This window comes from Lethenteron reissneri, chromosome 41, assembly GCF_015708825.2.
Source record: "Lethenteron reissneri isolate LAM-NWPU_2019-01 chromosome 41, ASM1570882v1, whole genome shotgun sequence".
Lineage (NCBI taxonomy): Eukaryota > Metazoa > Chordata > Hyperoartia > Petromyzontiformes > Petromyzontidae > Lethenteron > Lethenteron reissneri.
Window position 1 is genome coordinate 5685287 of NC_083819.1, and position 18769 is coordinate 5704055.

At 45.3% G+C, this 18769-nt stretch overlaps 1 protein-coding gene across 2 annotated transcripts in view; it reads right to left on the reverse strand.

Moving 5' to 3' along the window:
• Positions 1 to 4866, reverse strand: part of FANCM (FA complementation group M) — a 55461-nt gene extending 50595 nt beyond the window's left edge. Inside the window, exons 1-5 of one of the 2 annotated variants that reach the window (XM_061568735.1) lie at positions 4758 to 4866; positions 3555 to 4429; positions 2724 to 2896; positions 2117 to 2194; positions 1109 to 1267 (exon numbers count right to left, since the gene is read on the reverse strand). In XM_061568735.1, coding sequence (XP_061424719.1) covers positions 1109 to 1267; positions 2117 to 2194; positions 2724 to 2896; positions 3555 to 4429; positions 4758 to 4828 — 1356 coding nt within the window. In that variant the 5' untranslated portion in view covers positions 4829 to 4866. Of the gene's footprint in view, positions 1 to 1108; positions 1268 to 2116; positions 2195 to 2723; positions 2897 to 3554; positions 4433 to 4757 lie in introns of both variants that reach the window. The other variant, XM_061568734.1, reaches the window with a different exon arrangement.
• Between the last annotated feature and the right edge of the window lie 13903 nt (positions 4867 to 18769).

Sequence of the window (18769 nt, forward strand, 5' to 3'; positions counted from 1 at the left end):
TGAATCCGTCAACGGGGCACCCGGTTTTGTATCTCTGCGAGTTTAATGTGCAGCACATATGGGTGCCCCATCTATCACGATATTGAGACAATAAAACTGACAGTAGCTTGGGTTTTCACACTAGGTGTACGACTCACATGACACATACACGAGATCCGGTTTTAGGCATGTCGACATCACCAGACGCGTCTCCACATCAGATGCATCTACCTAGCGTCGCCATCACACTGGGCATCTTGTAGTTCCCTGGCTTTCGATTGTTTTGCTTGGCCAGTATGCGTACGTTTGATGTATTTAAATGTGATCCTCCGACTGCGAGAGAAATAAATGTACGTAAACATGAACGAAATGCAGCGTCTTAATTCTATGTCTCATGAGTACGTTTTTCTGGAGGACATCATTGTGCCCGAAAAGGGGAAAAGAAGAGTTAGGATGTGTGTGAAATACGAGGATCTGTCTGGATTTGTTTGCAAAATGTGGTTGCCAGAAACTTCACCTGCACCCATAAACAAAACCACATCCCTTCAGTGCACTGATCCTTCCACTGGCTCCCAACTCCAATCCTGAATCCATTTCAAGATCACACTCACCATCTTCAGGAGCCCGGGCCCATCTCTCCCTACTCAACTCACTCTACTCCCATCGACGTACTCTCCCCTACAGAAAATTCAAGGGGGAAGACTTCCACTAGTGAGCTATATCAAGAAAATTTGGCCTATCTTTTACGTTGGCCACAGGTCATGGAAGAGGTGGGAATACATACAAACTAAATGAATAATTAATTGGTAGAGTAAACAATTAGTTATATAATCGCAAAGCCTGGCTTTAGTGAGGACCATTACAGACCGTACCTCACCGGGCAAATGCTAGAGCAGTGTTCTTCACTAATTTACAGAGGGGGGCCACTTTCAGCAATAAGACATCAGCGTGAGGGCTGCCACACATTTGCAACCACTGAGTTTGACAGCATGATGGGATGTTTTCACATTTGTGTATTATCGGGGGCCGCACGTCAGAGGCCGCACCAAAGGCCACCAGGGGTTGCCAGTGGCCCGCGGGCCTTGCAATGAAGAACACTGCATTAGAGGGATGATCGTGGGGGCTGTACCTTGAGATACTGCACCCTGATGGCCGACAGCTCCTCGTCCGGCTCCACCACGATCTTCTCGACGACGCGTTCGTGCGAGTAGGGCAGGATGTCGGGGGAGTCCTCAGAGCGCAGCTCCACACGCGAGATCAAGAGGTTGTTTAGAACCTGCTGAACAGACTGCGGCACCGCAAAGAGATAACGGCGGAATTGGATGGTTGGAATTATGAGTGGCAATTATTTGCAAGCCACTATTCACCCGAAAAATGCATTAAATATTCCATCAGTCATCATCATCATCACAAATAAAACTAAATTAACACGCTGTGTTAATAAAAAAACAAAGGAAAATTTACTTAACTAATCCTGCTACTAGTTGTTAATCCGGACACAGGAAGGTATAAACGAACCTCATCATGCAATAAGCCGGTTTTTGACTTTGTAAGTCTCAGCAGTGCGCCGCTTGTTAACCAACAACTACTGCTGGGGTGTCCTGGGTTATCGGCAAGAACTGACCATTACCAGCAGACAATCAATTCACAGCTATCATCATCACCATCATAATCAGTCCCTTTAGTCAGGGTCGTGGGGGCGCCAGTGACGCAACCCTACCGATTTAAGCAGTAGGCTGCCAATTGTTAAACCGTTTTACTGCAAATATATTTTAAAAGCAAAAAATACTACAGTTATTGTATTTATGTTATGAAGAAGTAGAATAAACTTTGCCAAAGTAGTATGTGGTAAAATGGTTTTATCGAATCAGTAGAGCTGGCAAGTATGTAATGATGCTTTAGTAATCAACACCTTCCACCTATTGCAGTCATTTGCGATCTGCACAACATCCATCATCAATTTCCCTGTCCAAGACACGGCGTTCATCATCCAGCTGCTCCTCGGCCGAACTCTCTGTCCTGGTACCCTTCAACCGGGACCTGCAGGATTGTGTTAGAAATTCCCTCTGGTGTTCAAGTGAGAGCAGAACCAACAGTCGACAAAAGCATGTGTCCCAGTGGGGTGGGGGAGGCTCACCTGCCGATCACTTCCAGGCGTCGCGCTCAGAGCAAGGACGCGGAACTGGCGTGAATAGCCGACGAGCTGATTCACCACCTGCCATGGACACCGAGTACAGCGCACATGTGTTAACGAACCAGCAGAGTCGGGAAATCTAAGGTAATCATAACGTTTTTTTTAAGCGAGCGAAAGGCAGTTTTACAACAGTACAATTTGGATTCATGTAGTAACTAGCATGCAGAGGGTACAGTCTTTTTGTCAATCTACTGCTGAATGAGGACCTCCCTACGCTGTATACGCGTCATGCAGGTGAAACGACCGTACTTCACCATGATGATCAATATGAGTTTCTGAAGGCGAACAGCATGTTAGGGGCATTGTAAATTACATCGGATTTTGGTCTGCTGAAAACATAGCCCCACAGCAACCTACAATACCACGTTAATGCATAGTGGTCATCGATACAAGCACCATCCAGGCTCATCCCCGCTTAGTATCGAAAATCTAACGAGACTGAGCAAATTCCAGGAGATTTTTTTCACAGGCACGGGATCAAAAAGTTATAAGCTACTCACGATGCCGTATAAACCAAAATTAAGGATGAGCTCCGATAATGGGACCTAACCTGGCAATAAGAGTAGTTTCCCATCGCTTTGTGGGCTTCATCGACGACCAAGCACTTGACGGCCGCCGCAGGGCAAGCTTCACTGCAGAGGTCGTTCTTCATCACGTGCGGAGTCAAGAAGAAGAGCCGCTTCTTCGCCCAGATGGCCTGGCGGTTTGAAGCCATGGTACTGCCTGCCAAGGAAAAGCGTGCAAGGAAAATGACACATTGGGGGACCTTTTTTGGCAGTATCAATGTATTCAAAATAACAATAGGTTTTACCCGTTCTGGCAATAAAACAGGTGTTAACATGTTGAAACACCAAATACTGTAGAAACCTTTTGCAAGGAATCAAGTCGACATTAACCACGCGTACATGTGGTGAACATGCAAACTGATAATAAAATGACATCAGTTGTAGATTTTACATACACATCCTGTATTTCCAACACCACAATTACCACAAAGACCACCACTCCGAAAACTTCATCAAAATTACCATCATTACCGGTACCTCCACCACAAAAAACCCCGCTCCCCAAGTTTGTTCTTGCAATCTTGATTTGAAGCTTTCGTGACTGCAGGAATCCATACTCTTTGGTTCTTTCGGTAAAGTCACGTAGCTATAAAATAAAATATTTTATATTAGATAAAATAAAATTTTCTTTTATGTTGTTGCAGCTTGCCGACCCCCCCTACTGGACATCTGTGAAAAGAGTTTCATAGCTCATCGGATTCCTCCAGTCTAAACAAAAAAAATATTCCGATTCTGAACCACTCAATAATTATTATCCCAACCAACCACCGCCACCACCATCGAAGCAATCCACACACACACAAAATAATAATCACCCGTCATCTCCGCCATGTGCTCCTGCGAGATGCCCATCACGTTGTGACATGCCTCCATCTGCTGTGCCACCAGCGGTTTGGTGGGAGCCATGAAGAGGATCTTGCCGGACGGGTACCACCGGTAGAAGTTGTACATCACCACGGCGGCGATGAACGTCTTGCCCAGGCCGGTGGGCAAGCACACCATCGTGTTGTTGAAGAGCGCCGTCTGAACGATGCTGTATTGGTATTCGCGCACCGGGAAATTTGTCGGGTAGATCCAGATGTCACCAGAGGTCACGTCAAATCCGGGCAGGTGTTCCACCTCCTGGTGTCCCACCACGTCTCTCCCAGACGCCGCCTCGACCTCAGCCGCGGCCACCATCAACACATCGTCGTCATCGTCATCGTCGTCAACGTAGCCACCCAACTCGACCTGCTGCCCCAACGAGGTGTGACCCGTTTTGGTTTCAGGGCCGGTCCATAACGACGGCCCCCGACCAGAGCTTGCCCCAGCCCAGTCTCCCGCATGCGTCCCGGACCCCGTGGCTCCACGCCTGACCCCAGCTCCTCGCTTGGAAGTCCATGGTTTTGTTGACGATGGCCTTCCTTGTGATGATGATGGCCTTCCTTGAGATGACCTTCCTTGAGACGACGTCGGTCCCACTGCAATGTCGCTGCCCAGCTTGCCCCCCCAGCTCTGGAAGAGAGTCTTCTGCTTGGAATTGCGGCCGCTCATAATTGCGATGGCCGAGGCGGCCTGTGCATCGTCGTCGGCTGTCGTCGTCGTCGTGACGATGAAGGCGGTAAAGGCGACACGAGGCGCCGGCGAAGAGCCCTCGCCTCCGGAACGTTCAGGCTTTTCGGAAGCATGAGGTCCTCCAAACGCGGGTTGCCTGCTGGTATTGAAACGCGTCCATGTCACCCATCAACATCAACGTCTCCATACTTTGCCAGCATCGTTAGATCCACCAGCTTCTACCAACATCTCAGACACATCCTCGGGGACTTGACGCAGTTCGGATGGAACCTCCACAACAACAACAAAAACCCTGCAGAGTCTTTAAAGTTATCCAGGTCTCCAACGCCCCAATACTTCTCGAATAGTGTTCAAGACATCGATCTCGCACTCACTATTATGGGACCTCTTAACACTTTCCCTCACCGAACCTCCTCAACTCCTCCAGATCGTCGCAACGCATCCAAAGCCTGCGGCCAACTTGCCAAGTTCTTTCTCGACTTGTTGCGGAGCTTCCAGGGTTACCACGGCTCGCCTCCTCCTCCTCCTCTCTCATCACCAGCGGAGCCCCGCCGCCGACTCGGCCATGCGACCTCAGGCAGACACGGGGGAGGAGGGGGGGAGGGGCGGGGGGGAGGGGCGGGGGGGAGAGGGGGGAGGGGCGGGGGGGAGGTGGGAGGGGCGGGGGGAGAGGGGGGAGGGGCGGGGGGGAGAGGGGGGAGGGGCGGGAGGGAGAGGGGGGAGGGGCGGTGGGGAGAGGGGGAGGGGCGGGGGGGAGAGAGGGGGAGGGGCGGGGGGGAGAGGGGGGAGGGGCGGGGGGAGAGGGGGGAGGGGCTGGGGGGAGAGGGGGAGGGGCGGGCGCCATCTTATGAAGGGAGACTTCTGTGCAGTAACGATTTTAAAATTAATTCTAGATTTGAAGCTTTCGTGACTGCAAGGATTCATATTTTTAGGTTTTTTTCGGTAAAATTGCTGTTGGAAACCTACCACCACCCACCCCCGCCCGTCTCTTTGTTAAACAAGTTATTTGGAGATTCACACTGTATAGTTCGTCTATTTGTGGAGTGGTCATTAACCGAAACGTGTTCTATATGTGTGTGTTTTATTTAGGCGCCAGCAGTGGTATTGACAAACTTTTAAGTTTTACTTGTCCGTCTTGGTTTCGTGCGGCTGCCTTACCCAATATGGCCGACAAGTGTCCCCGCGCGGTGCAGCGCTTATCCGGTGTACATTTTAAAATAGCATGGCGCTCGAATTGTTAGCATGGATAGGTAAAACGCGTGCTTTCGGCAACAATTATTATTTTATTATTTACCTTCTACGTGACTTTACCGAAAGAACCAAGAAGATAAATCCCTGCAACTCGTGGCTGAGAGTGCAGGGGCAGTTAGTGGGCAGCCACGTGGGGCTGTCAGTTTAACACGAAGGCTTTCGCGACCGATATCATCCATAATTTCGATTTAAAGCTTTCGTGACTGCAGGGATTCATCTTCTTGGTTCTTTCGGTAAAGTCACGTAGAAGGGAAGTAATAAAATAATAAAAATAAAACATAATAAAATAAAATAATTCTCACGACGTTTCGGCTACAACGCAAGCAGCCGTCTTCAGGTGAAGAATGAGACAATGCCAAGCTAGGAGCTTATATATAAGCTGCGTTGGAGGTGGAAGAAAGAGCGCCTTAACAAAAGAATGTGCATATGAAGAGGAATTTAGCATATTCATGGGAAATGCGTAGGAGGTGGGCGGGGGGGTTTCAAAGTCATATTATGCCCATGCATTATGCAGGATCAACAGCACCAAGGGGGGGTGCAGGGATTAGCAGTAACAAAGGAAAGGAATGTTAATGATATGTAGCTGCAGTTACTCAACAACCACGTAGAAAACTAAAGTATAAACTACATAAAAAACTAAAGTATAAATAGCATAGCACCATCAGTATACTTACTATACTCTACACTAAGCTGAGTTACTAACAGCAAGTAATACATTACAATTCTACGTCGTAAAAATTATATAATATGCTTCCATCTAAACTTTATTCTATTGCATCACACGAGCATATACCGTACTATATACTGCCAACATTAAATTATATACTGTATTGCTGTAAACCAACCTATATCTTATACATTTAATATAACACTATGTATTATTCTGCCCACCCTAATGTGTGTCGAAATGGTTTATTACGTCCTTCCAATGATTCTGGCTTAGCAATCAGAATTATTTTATTTTATTATGTTTTATTTTTATTATTTTATTACTTCCCTTCTACGTGACTTTACCGAAAGAACCAAGAAGATCATCCATAATCTTTATTTTATTCGGTAAAGTCACGTAAGTAAAAATACAATTAATAAAAATGAAAACAACTAAATTAAAACAAATGTGATTTGTTTTACCGAAAAAACCAAAGAGTCACGAAAACTTCAAATCTAGAATCATCCATAATACAATATTTGTTTTGGTTTAGATTAGTTAAATATAAACGACACATTTATATTTACGTGATCTAACCACATAATAACTAAGCTGTCAGTTGGGGTAATTTAGGGAGTAGGAGGGTCGATATGAATAGTAGTTGGGGGCAGTTAAACCTGGAGAGGACCAAGTGGCTAGGTTGTGAGAGCTCCATAGGAAGTTAAAGGATAAATAAGTATGGGACTGTAAACAAGTTACCGATTGTTACAATCGTGAAGTCATATTATTAAATTGTGTTACCCATTCTGGGTACAAAATATACACGATCGTCAGCGTCTTCTATGACTAAATATAGCAAGATTTAGGCTACGTTACATTTGGTGGCAGCGATTTTTTTATGCACCTGCAAGAAATGGCAAGAACAAGAGGCGACATGGAAGAGGAACGAAGACGATCAAATGACGAAGAAATAATTCCTAAATTTCGATTTGAAGCTTTCGTGACTGCAGGGATTCATCTTCTTGGTTCTTTCGGTAAAGTCACGTAGAAGGGAAGTAATAAAATAATTAAAATAATAATAAAACACAATAAAATAATATTATAATAATATAATAAACTAGTATAATATAATAAAGTAATATAATAAAATAATAATGTGTTTTATTTTTATTATTTTATTACTTCCCTTCTACGTGACTTTACCGAAAGAACCAAGAAGAAGTAATTCCTACTCGTCGACACCAGCTCACAAGGCCATCTCGGGTACCTCCACATATGTGACTGATGTCAAACTATAGTACTGGGAAAGATTTAGCCAAAGATTTAAAATAGCAGCTCTATAAGCGATACGGGAATTGGCGATGCATTTCAATGATTCATTAACGGAGTTTGTACTAATTGCAGAAGTCAAAAGAAGTACATTAACATCGGCATTATATGAAATGAGTTTACACTACGTACATCAAATTCCCAACAGCATCTAAAGAAAATGTATTTGACTTTATAAGTGAATTTGACTTTGTAGGTCAACGAATTAATGGGTTTTGGGTCGGAACCTAAATACGCTGAGTAGAAATGTAGTGAGGCACGATCCTTATGTATTAAGAAGTTGCGGGGCTTTATAATAGGGGGCAGGTGCAGTGCCGGATTAAGCTAGTGCGGGGCCTGTAGCATTATAAAGGGGTCCTAAATAAAAGAAAAACGCAAATATTAAAAAAAAAATGTACTTGCATAGTAAAGTAATTCTATGTATTCATTAGCTATACAGCCAGATAATACGACAAATCGCTAACAAACACCCAGCCATTCATAAAAGTTGAAGGCAGTATAGTACTATAGTAATAGAGCAAGTGCAGAATCACTGAACCGGAATTGATAGCTTGAACGCATTTAGCGCGGGGCCCTTGAAAGTGCGGGTAGCACATGTAGCTACTTTTACTGGTAGGAACCTCCTGGTTACACCAGCCCACAGGGGATTATTGTGTCCGTCGTGCAGGGAGGGGCTGGGTGGGGAGGGAGGGGCTGGGTGGGGCTGGGTGGGGAGGGGCTGGTCACCCCGTGGTGTCCTTATAAAACTCAACGTTTAACCTACTCACGCCGGCTTGTGCCCGCCCTCACAGTCGGGCATATTTGCGGAATACACCACGCCGCCGTTGACCCTGGCCATTGACCGAAAACAACAAAGAGTTCTGAATACAGCATTATAATTTCAAGAGCTAAGTGATAAAAAACGAATTATATCCAAAATAAATATCAACAGGTCTTTCAATACTGTGGTGCGTAAATGTTAATGAAATACTTTAATTTAGGATACAGTGCCTTCATATATAACTGAAATATAAAATCATTCAAACGTGAACTAAAAAAAAAATGAAAAAAATTAACCAACGAATAATAGCAATTAACAACTGTAACAATTGTATTTCTACACCTACTCAGTCAATTATCACAATTCACGTGAACTATTTCCATAGCCCCTTCACATCAATGTCTCTTCAGACGACATTGCAGTACAGCAAGAGGGTCAAGTTCACATAACTATCAAATCTTATCTGTGCCAACCAATTCAGATCTCATTGGTCATCCCGTGCCCTTATAGATCTCAACGTTCATCCTACACAAAGGACCAATAATATCTTAATTGGTCTGTAATAATATAGGCACTGATAAGGTGTGTAGTAAGTTCAACGCGCAGTTATATGCATTCGACGGGGCCTATGATTCGTAACAAGTGACATTTAATACCTCAATCGATAACGAACAAGGGGAATGTATAACGACTGCCAATTAAATTAATCAGTAATCAATACAACAACAATAATCGCGTACAGTATTTTTCCATATTTGAAATCGACTCCATTTGGTAATTTAACTGGAATCGATTACGAACGCCTTGACGTGGGCGCCATCGGGAATCGATTCTTCACTCATCGATTCTCTTTGGATCGATCCACCCTCCAACCAGACCTCGACTGCGCCTCGTCCGCTCTGCTGTGGCCTCAGCTGCCTGCCGCGAAAGGGAAGACGATTGACCATTATCGCTGCACCATTGACGTAGGTGTGCATCTGTGCTTTGCTGTCAACGAGGAGGTTTAGGAGGTGCAGTTATCGGGGGCTATCAGAGGCTATTTATCTCGCTGTTGTCGTATTCAGCGAGGTACCTGTGCTGGATGAGGGCAGAGGCCGTATCGGTGAATGGCCGTCGTGCCAGCGAGGTCCTGCGTCGGCGATTGGCTTCGTGATCACAATCGGAATATTTATATTGGATGGAAAATATAAGAAACCCACCTCACCCACTGGGATTTTTGCACACAGTGTTGGTGTACGGTGCTTTGTCTGCAATATTTTGCTGTCTTTTCTTGGATTTTCTGTTTGCACTTAGTCACTTTATGATGTGTTTTTGTTTGTTGCGGTTGCACCCGATTCACAGGGCTATACCAAATGAATGCAACTGAGAAACTGAGAAATCATACATTGTAGAATTGCTTGTGTATGGCTACTGTACAGCTGTGAACTCGGCCGTGTACAATTTAACATTTTACTGTAGAGTGCAAACTTAACCTGTGGCATGACACCTTGGGCTGCGGACTAAACTGTGCAAAACATTTGGAGTTGACTTAGTCGAATGTCGTCACCAGCACTATGTACTGAGAGCGTAATGATTTACCTAACCACCACGGTGATCCGATAAATTCATTCATAATAGTCTTTGTCTCGTTTTTACCATCTCGTTTTTATTGTTGCTTGCTTTTGTTATGTCTCCATTTGTACCCTTGCTTACTCCATTAGCCGAAGTAATGTTGGATATGGTTTCCCTATTTAGATTTCACATACATTGAACATTTTCATGTTTACTCGATTCGCTGCATGTATTGTGAGCATTTGTGTGATATTAGTCGATGAAACGATGCATCTGTACTCAACCAAAGTACGTACTGTGTGGGCCTGGTAGAACTGTGGAAGAATGGACAAGGTTTTCGATGCCTCCTGGGGTCTGTCCAATGCTGAGCTCCTCCAGCAGGTACTGATGCACTGCCATTGGGTTGGTTCTGTACACCATCAGTGTGGAATCTTTGCCTTAATGAGGGCAGAATAGGAATTTGAAGTCTTTTCACGAGCAACCTGCACGTTAACAGTCACATGTTACTTCAAGAGAACCTTGCATGCCAAGAACGCCGGTAAACAGTGTGGAACATCGCAGACGATCAGAATAGACACATACATTTGCACACCTAGCTTTGCCACGAAGATACTCGGGTAACCATCAACCACATCAGAATACTGTATCAACTGGCCAATGAGCAGATCTCTTTCATGAATGAAAATTAAAGTCACAGGAGTGCGTGCGGTCATGGCCATGATACACAAACTATGGGCCATACAGTAATCCACTGCTATTTTCGCAGCTTCAATGGAGGAGGGATAGCAAAACTACAACGAGTTCTCTTCTGAAGTGCTCCCGTGGGTAGCAGACCTCTGTTGGCATTTAGCTCCTCAACATTGCCATACGCAAGAATAGAATAGTGCAGCTCAGATACTTGAAGTAATGGATAAATAACATTTGTGGGCCGCTTTGACATGATAGGCCTCATGGGTTCATGGATTGTGTGCTGTGAAGTCGTGGTTGTGATTTGGCCCACGGGCTATAGGTTCCCCACTCCTGGTATATACACACATTTACAATAACATTACACAAGATGGCTTTCAGGAACACAATAGTCGAGTACATATTTCATCAAAAATATATATTTACAGCCCTCAATCTACTTATGTACAATTTGTTCACTCCCTTAGCCTAATGTAACGGCATATTATTTTCATGAATCGTAGATTTAATCGATTCTCACACTCATTAATTTATTAAAATTAATGAATAAATCATTATTACATGCTAATTATTTGCTGACTTTGTGCTTCATTAACATTACTTTTATTCATATTATTGGTCTTTTCCCCCATTTTTATCCCAATTGTGCTAATGATGTCACGTTATAAGATTAATACATTGTTATCTCAAAGCATTGCAACCATTTGTTTTAGAGAATGGCTCACAGAAGCAGAAATATAACAGAGCAACCTCTGAAATTTGTTCAAGTGACCTTTAGGCCACACATTCAGGGGCAGCATTTTCCCACTCCTGAGAGTAACCTATCCTATGATGGTCAAACCAATATTTGTATTCCCTTTGATGAAGTTGGAATTCAACCAAATTAAATGCAGAACCAAATGTAATGTGATGCTTGTTTGTGCAATCATTGGTAGCAGGGTGGAAACCATAAACCCTCTTCACTTGAGAATCCAGTTTAATCAAAGCTATGTGAAATCTAACCCAGAATCTCGGCGATACCAACTCTGTGCTTTGTCCTCTGAGCTGCCCAACATCTCCAATAACTTTTGACTCTCCTTCAAATCCACCACCACTATCCAACACTTGAGAGCAGATGGGGCTGCTGAGCTGGTTGTCCGGCAAGGAGAGCACAAGTGAAGCATACCAAGCAATCACAGCCGGCAGGGTCGCGTACGAGCTGTACAACCGCGTGACAGGCAAGGCTGACATCGACAAATACAAGGTGCTTGTCCATGCATACCGGGACAGTCACCTATACGGAGCACACTTCTTCGTGGTCCACTTTCCATGCCTGTAATTTAAGCGTGCATAATAGTTAAGATGATTTTGATTGTAATTCCTGAAATACTTCCTGATTGATGGCCTTATTATCTTACCTGATGGGATGATCGCAGCCCAGCAACTTAACACCAGATTGATCTTGTCCATCCCGCTTGCTCTTGTCTCTCATTTGTACTCATCCCTTCATCCCATCCCTGTAACCCCATTTGTATTCCTCTCCCTAGGCTGAGTGCCTGCAGGGCATCGTAAATTTCATCCGGGACAACCCAGGAGCCACGAAAACTGCCATCGACCAGGCCGTTCTGCTCCACGTTCAGATATTTGCTGCTCGGGTGGATGCGATGTAGGACTGAAGTGTGACTAGGTAAACACCTGTTTGGTGGACATCTTTAGAATGAACTCCTTGTTGGATACCTTGAAGGATCAACATTTTTTGCTAATTTTGACCAAAAATGCAATTCTTGGCGATCGTTAAATTGTTGACTCAGCCATGCAGCCTTTTTCATAACATTTTGAATATGTTTTATCTATGAGGCAGCTAAATACACTCGTATTTCTATGCGTCATATTGGAGTGGGCAACAACACCGTGTACTGGAGTGCAACAAGTGTGGGGGGGGGCAACACGTGCACATGGGAGAGATAGAGCAATGGTGATCTCCCCCTGGGTGGTGTCACATGGGAGAGATGGTAATATCAAGAGAACAGCCTGGATATGCGCAATCAGAGAAGGAAATGGGCTAATATCTAGCAAGACATCGCAACCACTGAGGCAATTTTATTTTTACCCATTCTCCAGGACAAATCACACCCTCGTAAAATGTTGCATTTCTAAAAGGGACATTTTTTTGTGCATTACTCATCCTTTTGTTATGTTTGGTTCTTAAGTTATAAGCAAAGTCACAAGCATATTACAATAAATAAATTGTAGTTTTATGCCATGCAATGGATTGTATCACGTGGATTATCACATTTCAATAATGAACACGTATGTATTGTCATTGATAAGATAATAGGTTTTTCCCCTTTTTTCTGGCAACAAAACAGGTGTTAAGATGTTAAAACACCAAACTTAAACCTTTTACAAGGAATCATGTCTGCATTAACCACAATGCTTGTGGTCAGAATGCAAACAAAACACATACTCTGATAATATATGCATTGTCCTTCAAACTGATTGGTCCACACCAGCGACAGCTTCTTTTGAGTCTCGTCTCAAACGGTGTTAGACCAGAGGACGCCAAAAGGTGTACAGCCCAAAGACAATGCACTATCAGAGTAATGAGAGCTGGGGTGAGCATCTACATAATGGGACCTCCTTTACCAGTACCAAAATATGATAATAGGGTTTTCCCCTTTTTTCTGGCAACAAAACAGGTGTTAAGATGCTAGTACACCAAACTAAAACCTTTTACAAGGAATCATGTTTGCATTAACCACAATGCTTGTGGTCAGAATGCAAACAAAACACATACTCTGATAATATGATATTGCCATTGAATTGTGACTTTATATGTACATTAATAATACAAACAACATTTAAGAATTTGCTTTGAAATATGTTGCACACTCGAAATGAAGGGCGTGGGCAGGTGCTCCAAATCGAGGGCAGACACATTTATTGTGGTTAATAGCAATCTTGTGAAGAACAGCACCGTCACTCTGTAAAATGCAACAGCACGTGTGTTACAAACAGCATTTCTCCTGAGTCGCCATTAACCATGTGACTCGTTTACACGTGCGGTTGTTCATTAACAGTTTTCTCATAAGCATGACCTACTCTTCCAACCCAGCCAACTATGGTAGCTCTATCCACTACTCCAGTAGCTCCGAACAATACACAGGTTGCCACGGCCAATACTCTGGTAACCCCGCCCAATACTCGGGGAGCCATACTACTCGGGTAGCTCCAACAACTACTGCGGCAGCTCTTTCTTTTGATGATATAATACGTTGAGTATGTGGCCAGAACGTTAACACCAGGGCCATTATGCCAATCATCACATATGTGGAGACATTGAGACAGACTTTGTAAAACAACTGATTGTCCTGACCAAATAAAGAAGTGTTGGTAGCTTTGCTAATTTATATTAACTGGAAAAATTGCAATGATCCCTGTCTGATTGGCAATGCGCCGTCTGGGGGACCAGCATAACAAACATGTGAAGGCCTCAATGAATGCCCACTGGCACTAATTGGTGTATTTTGTAATCCTCAGTAAAGTGTTAAATTAATTCTTGAAGCGTATTCAGCTCACCTGGCTGCAATTCACATTTCTACACGGATGTTTTTGTCCAGTTGCCCAAGATATACTCGTTCAAATATTTGCTTCAGGTGTATAATTTATATATTTGTCTTCTGTTAAAAAACACAACATATACATACACAAATACTAAGCTATTGTGAAAGGCCGGCGTTCCGTTTATCCATTTGTCCGTTAAAATTATAAGAGCCTTTCAGAAGTCCTGAATGAAAAAGTTATCGAAAGTGGGGGTAAATAGTTGATCTAAAAGGTTTTCAAAAATTGTTGACCCCCCCCCTCCAAAAATCTTTTTACCCCCCCCCCCCACCCAATTGTTATTTTGAAGGCATTTAATCCTACACACCCTACATACAATAGTCAGTAGTATCTAGTAACTTTATAGGATTACCAACGGACTATAAAGTAGCATCTAGTGATTCTATACTATCTAATGACTCTATAGTATCTACTGACTAAAGTATTATCTACCGACTCTAGTAGTATCTACTGACTATAGTATCTACTAACTATAGTAATATCTACTGACTATAGTAGTATCTACTGACTATAGTAGAAACTGACTATACTAGTATCTGGCTCTACAGTCGTATCCACTGACTATAGTAGTATCCACTGACTATAGTAGTATCTGTTGACTATAGTAGTATCTGCTGACTCTATAGTAGTATCTGCTGACTGTAGTTGTATCTGACTATAGTCGTACCTACTGACTAGTAGTATCTACGGACTATAGTATCTAGTGACTATAGTAGTATCTGGCACTACAGTAGTATCTACTGACTATAGTAGTATCCACTGACTATAGTCGTATATACTGACTCTACAGCAGTATATACTGACTGTAGTAGTATCTACTGACTGGAGTAGTATCTACTGACTGTAGTAGTATCTACTGACTGTAGTAGTAACTGCACATATTGGGGTAGGGGGGGAGAAGAGGACACATTGTTCAGGATTTACATCAGCCTGTGGTTGTGCAGCAGTGTGCTTTTTTATTCTTTTTGGCATTTTTAACTCGAGGGAGAACCTCTCTCCCATCGCCGCTCAGAATACTTGTTTGCATTGGTAGGGGCAACCGTGAGTTGGCGTTTCCACGCAGTCATGCAGCATGTCACCTTGTTGTACGAGAAGTAGTGATCGCTATTGGTGGTGGTCCTGTGGTGCACAATGACCGAGTAGAGCGAATAATGTTCCGGCTCGTGCACAACCTGATTGGACATGACCAGCCGCATGTTGAGTTGTTCTGGGAAGAGGAACTCTTACGAGGGATGAGGGAGGAGACAGTGGTGAGCCAAGCGTTAAAAGAGAGGAAAATAGGGTGCTGGCTAAGCTGGGGCAGAAGGGGGGAGCAAATGAACGTATTGGTGGGACACCAGTGCTTAGAACAAAAAATAAAATAAAATTTGTTACAATCATTTATTTTCCCGCGATTCGCAAACCCAGTCGGAAAATCTTGTGGGGTGCGTCAAAATAATTTCTCAATATAGAAGCAGTTGGAACCTGGATGGCAGCTCAAGTTTTAGATGTTAGACTGTTTTTTGAGGACCGATGTGTTATATTGCACCGGTGTACAGCCAATGTCCAAATGACAAATATGGTGAATGCAATCAAATTTGAATAGAAGCATTCTGTGTAGCAAGTAAAATTCACCTTGTCGATTTTTCACACCACTAATCGATTCGCTCAATGGTAATGATAAGCACATTGGGCACCACGTGTAGGCTCACTCTCTTTGTGGATTTCCCCACGTGTGAGCACCTGTTCGCCCGACAATAGCATGTGTTGAGGCCGCTGGCCCCCGAGGCCTCTCCCTGCTGGGCACCGGCCGTAGGGGGTCCGCCGTCTCCCGATCCCTGACTCGTGTGAGAGCAGCTGCTGCTGCGCTCCTCGCTCGCGGGAGAAGGGCTGCCGCCTGCCGGCTCTCCTCCCTGGGTCAAACCCCCGCGAGTCCGCGAGTCCTGCTTGTGGGGCATGGCTCAGCGCTGGCTCACGGCCGCCTGAAAGCACCCTGTTGCCTCTCCGCCAATCAAACGCGACGCCTCCCCTCACACAAACCCGCGCACCAATCACACGCGCTGAACGAGGGGGTCAGGGGTTGGAGGGCAAATGACGTTGCTCGCGCCCGCGTCGCCGATTGGGGGTTTTTGTTACGGGTGGTTTAAAGGGCTGTGGGTCGGGTGTTCGCGAGGGGTGTTAGTCCGCACGCAGTGCGGGGGTTCGCAGCAGCAAGACGAAGCGTACACCCATGGAAGCACCGACCACCCACGTTACGAGCGCACACACACACAGCACCACGCGTTTTCCACACACACTCGCAGAGTTCACCCGAGGCTGTGATCAATTACTAGCGTGCACCCGTGAAAGCGCCGACTGTACACATACGAGCGCACACACACAGCACCACGCTCTTCCCACACGCTCACCCGAGACTGTGATCAGTTACTAACGATTTATTATCGGCATGACTGTGAGCCACTCTCACGGAATCAGTCGGAATCGGCAAGGCAGGATTAAACTATCTCCCGATGGTCTGAACCTTAGTCTGTTAGGACTTCAACCCCTTTGGCGATTAAGCTAAATACCAACTCTCTCTCTTACTCAAGGTTCGACGCTCCGGTGTGCCCATCCTCACAGCACTTCGATTCGTCACACGGACGTTCGAATAGCTGGACTGAAGAGACAACTGCCCCGATAGCTGACTTGAGAAGCAAGAGACCCTCCTGCCCCTTTCCATCGTCCCTTTATCCTTACCTACATCAAAGAGCCCGATCCGCCCGGCAATCAGAGCGCTCACCTGCACCCCAGCCCCACTCGGACCGCTGACCTCAGCGACATCCGCATCTGAGCCCGCCACTAAGCGCCCGACCAATTAGAGGAACGACCCCGTTTTCCCCGTCGTTCGTGGCTCCGCCCCCCCCCCCCCCCCCCTCACTACCTGCCCACCGATCCGTATGTGCGGGGTATGTTTGTATCCGCGGTGGCTGCGTAGCCTCGTCGTGATCGTGCATTTCCACGTTAATTCACGGCGCCGCAGGGCAATTCAGCCTGGGGAAAACCTTAGTCAATTCTCTGGTCCCAGGGAAAACCATGGAGGATGTTCCCCCTACGAGGGGGCTCCTGGGTGAAAACCTGTGGACCAGGTGGCTTCCCCGCGAGGCTCTACATGGGGGTCGGTGTGTGTGTGTTTGTGCGAGGGGTTGGTGAGGGGGAAGCCGCGTCGTCCCCATCGCTTGGCGGTGGTGAAGTCGTAGGTGGGGCGCCCGCAGAACGGCTTCGTGGCTGCGGCATCACACATGTTAATTTACGACAGAGATGCGTGTTCAATCACACACTGGAAATGGGAATATCAAATAACGCTTCAAGGTACGCGAAGGAAGATGGCATTCACTTTCCACAGCTATATTCTGTAAGTTTCTCGATCTTCGTGAATTCGTCAAAAGCTTCCACCATATACAGGGATTTCTGTCGAGTCAAAAAACACAACAATGGCAAATTATTACTTTGAATAGTTCACAAACCATGACTTAAGTGGCTCTGCAGTCAACTTATGATATATAATTAATAAGGGGGAAAAATCTACATCAGGCTTTGGCCTTCCCATTTTTTACATTGATGTTTAGAGAGATGTCCAGGCAAGTGTCCAATGTGTCTGAGATGCTGAAGCACTGCAGGTGCTCAACTGTGAAAACACGAGTGCACACGCACTCAGAGATGGTATTACCGCTGTACATTAATGGCCGTGCTCTGATTGAAAGTGTTGATGACATGTTTCTCCAACAGACAAATCATGCGAAACTCAGTCTGTTGGCCTGTACAGTGCAGCAGGGGTGGCGCACAGGGTAAATACAAACAAATCGCACACAGCTGCGCAATGCCAGGGAATGGACACAAAACTGGATTGTAGCTCGTCTTGAATGTAAAGTATCTGGGATAACTCAAAGGTCAATGAGTGATTGCTGTAAAGCAGAAAGTCTGCCAGCGGCAGACTTTCTGCTTTACAGAATGCCAGCCCTGCAGGCTGGCATTCATGAAACGGCTATTCTCAAGGTTCTTGAGCCCAGCACCCTCATGTAGATCCTCTTGTCACTTGAGAACTAAGTTTTCTAACGCATGCGTCATGTATTCTGGAGATGGAATGCTGTCATAGTAGTAGGTTTTTACCCTTTTAAACTGGTACAAAATTGACACTTTTATACAAGGCATCATGTTTGCAATAACCACAACACAAGTAGTCAAAAATGCAAACAAAAAGAAGCAACTCTGATAATGATAATAATATGCATTGTCCCTAGATGCCCCTGGGTACATCCTCTAAATTACACTGGCCGTGACAAGGCCCTATTGAGGTGATCGAGGTCAAAAGGTCGCAGTGTGTGCGTATACAGGTCGGTCGCTGTCACTGGTTTGTGCACCCGTCACGGTTAAAACCCTATATTCCACCTTATGTAGATATTTCATCTCCAGAGTGGCGGGTGTCTGATGTGTCCGACGAGCCGGGACGACTGAGCCCGGAGGCTGCGCTTCAGCAGGATTGCATTGTGCCGCCCGCAGGATCCCAGCACCTGTAGTCTGGGGATCCTCCGGCAGCGCCTCCGTGTGAAGGACCGCGTGCGGAAGCCCGGCCGCCATCTTATTCTCCAAGGGAGGGGCCGCGCCCTTTAGGCCGTTAATGTGACATTCCGGTG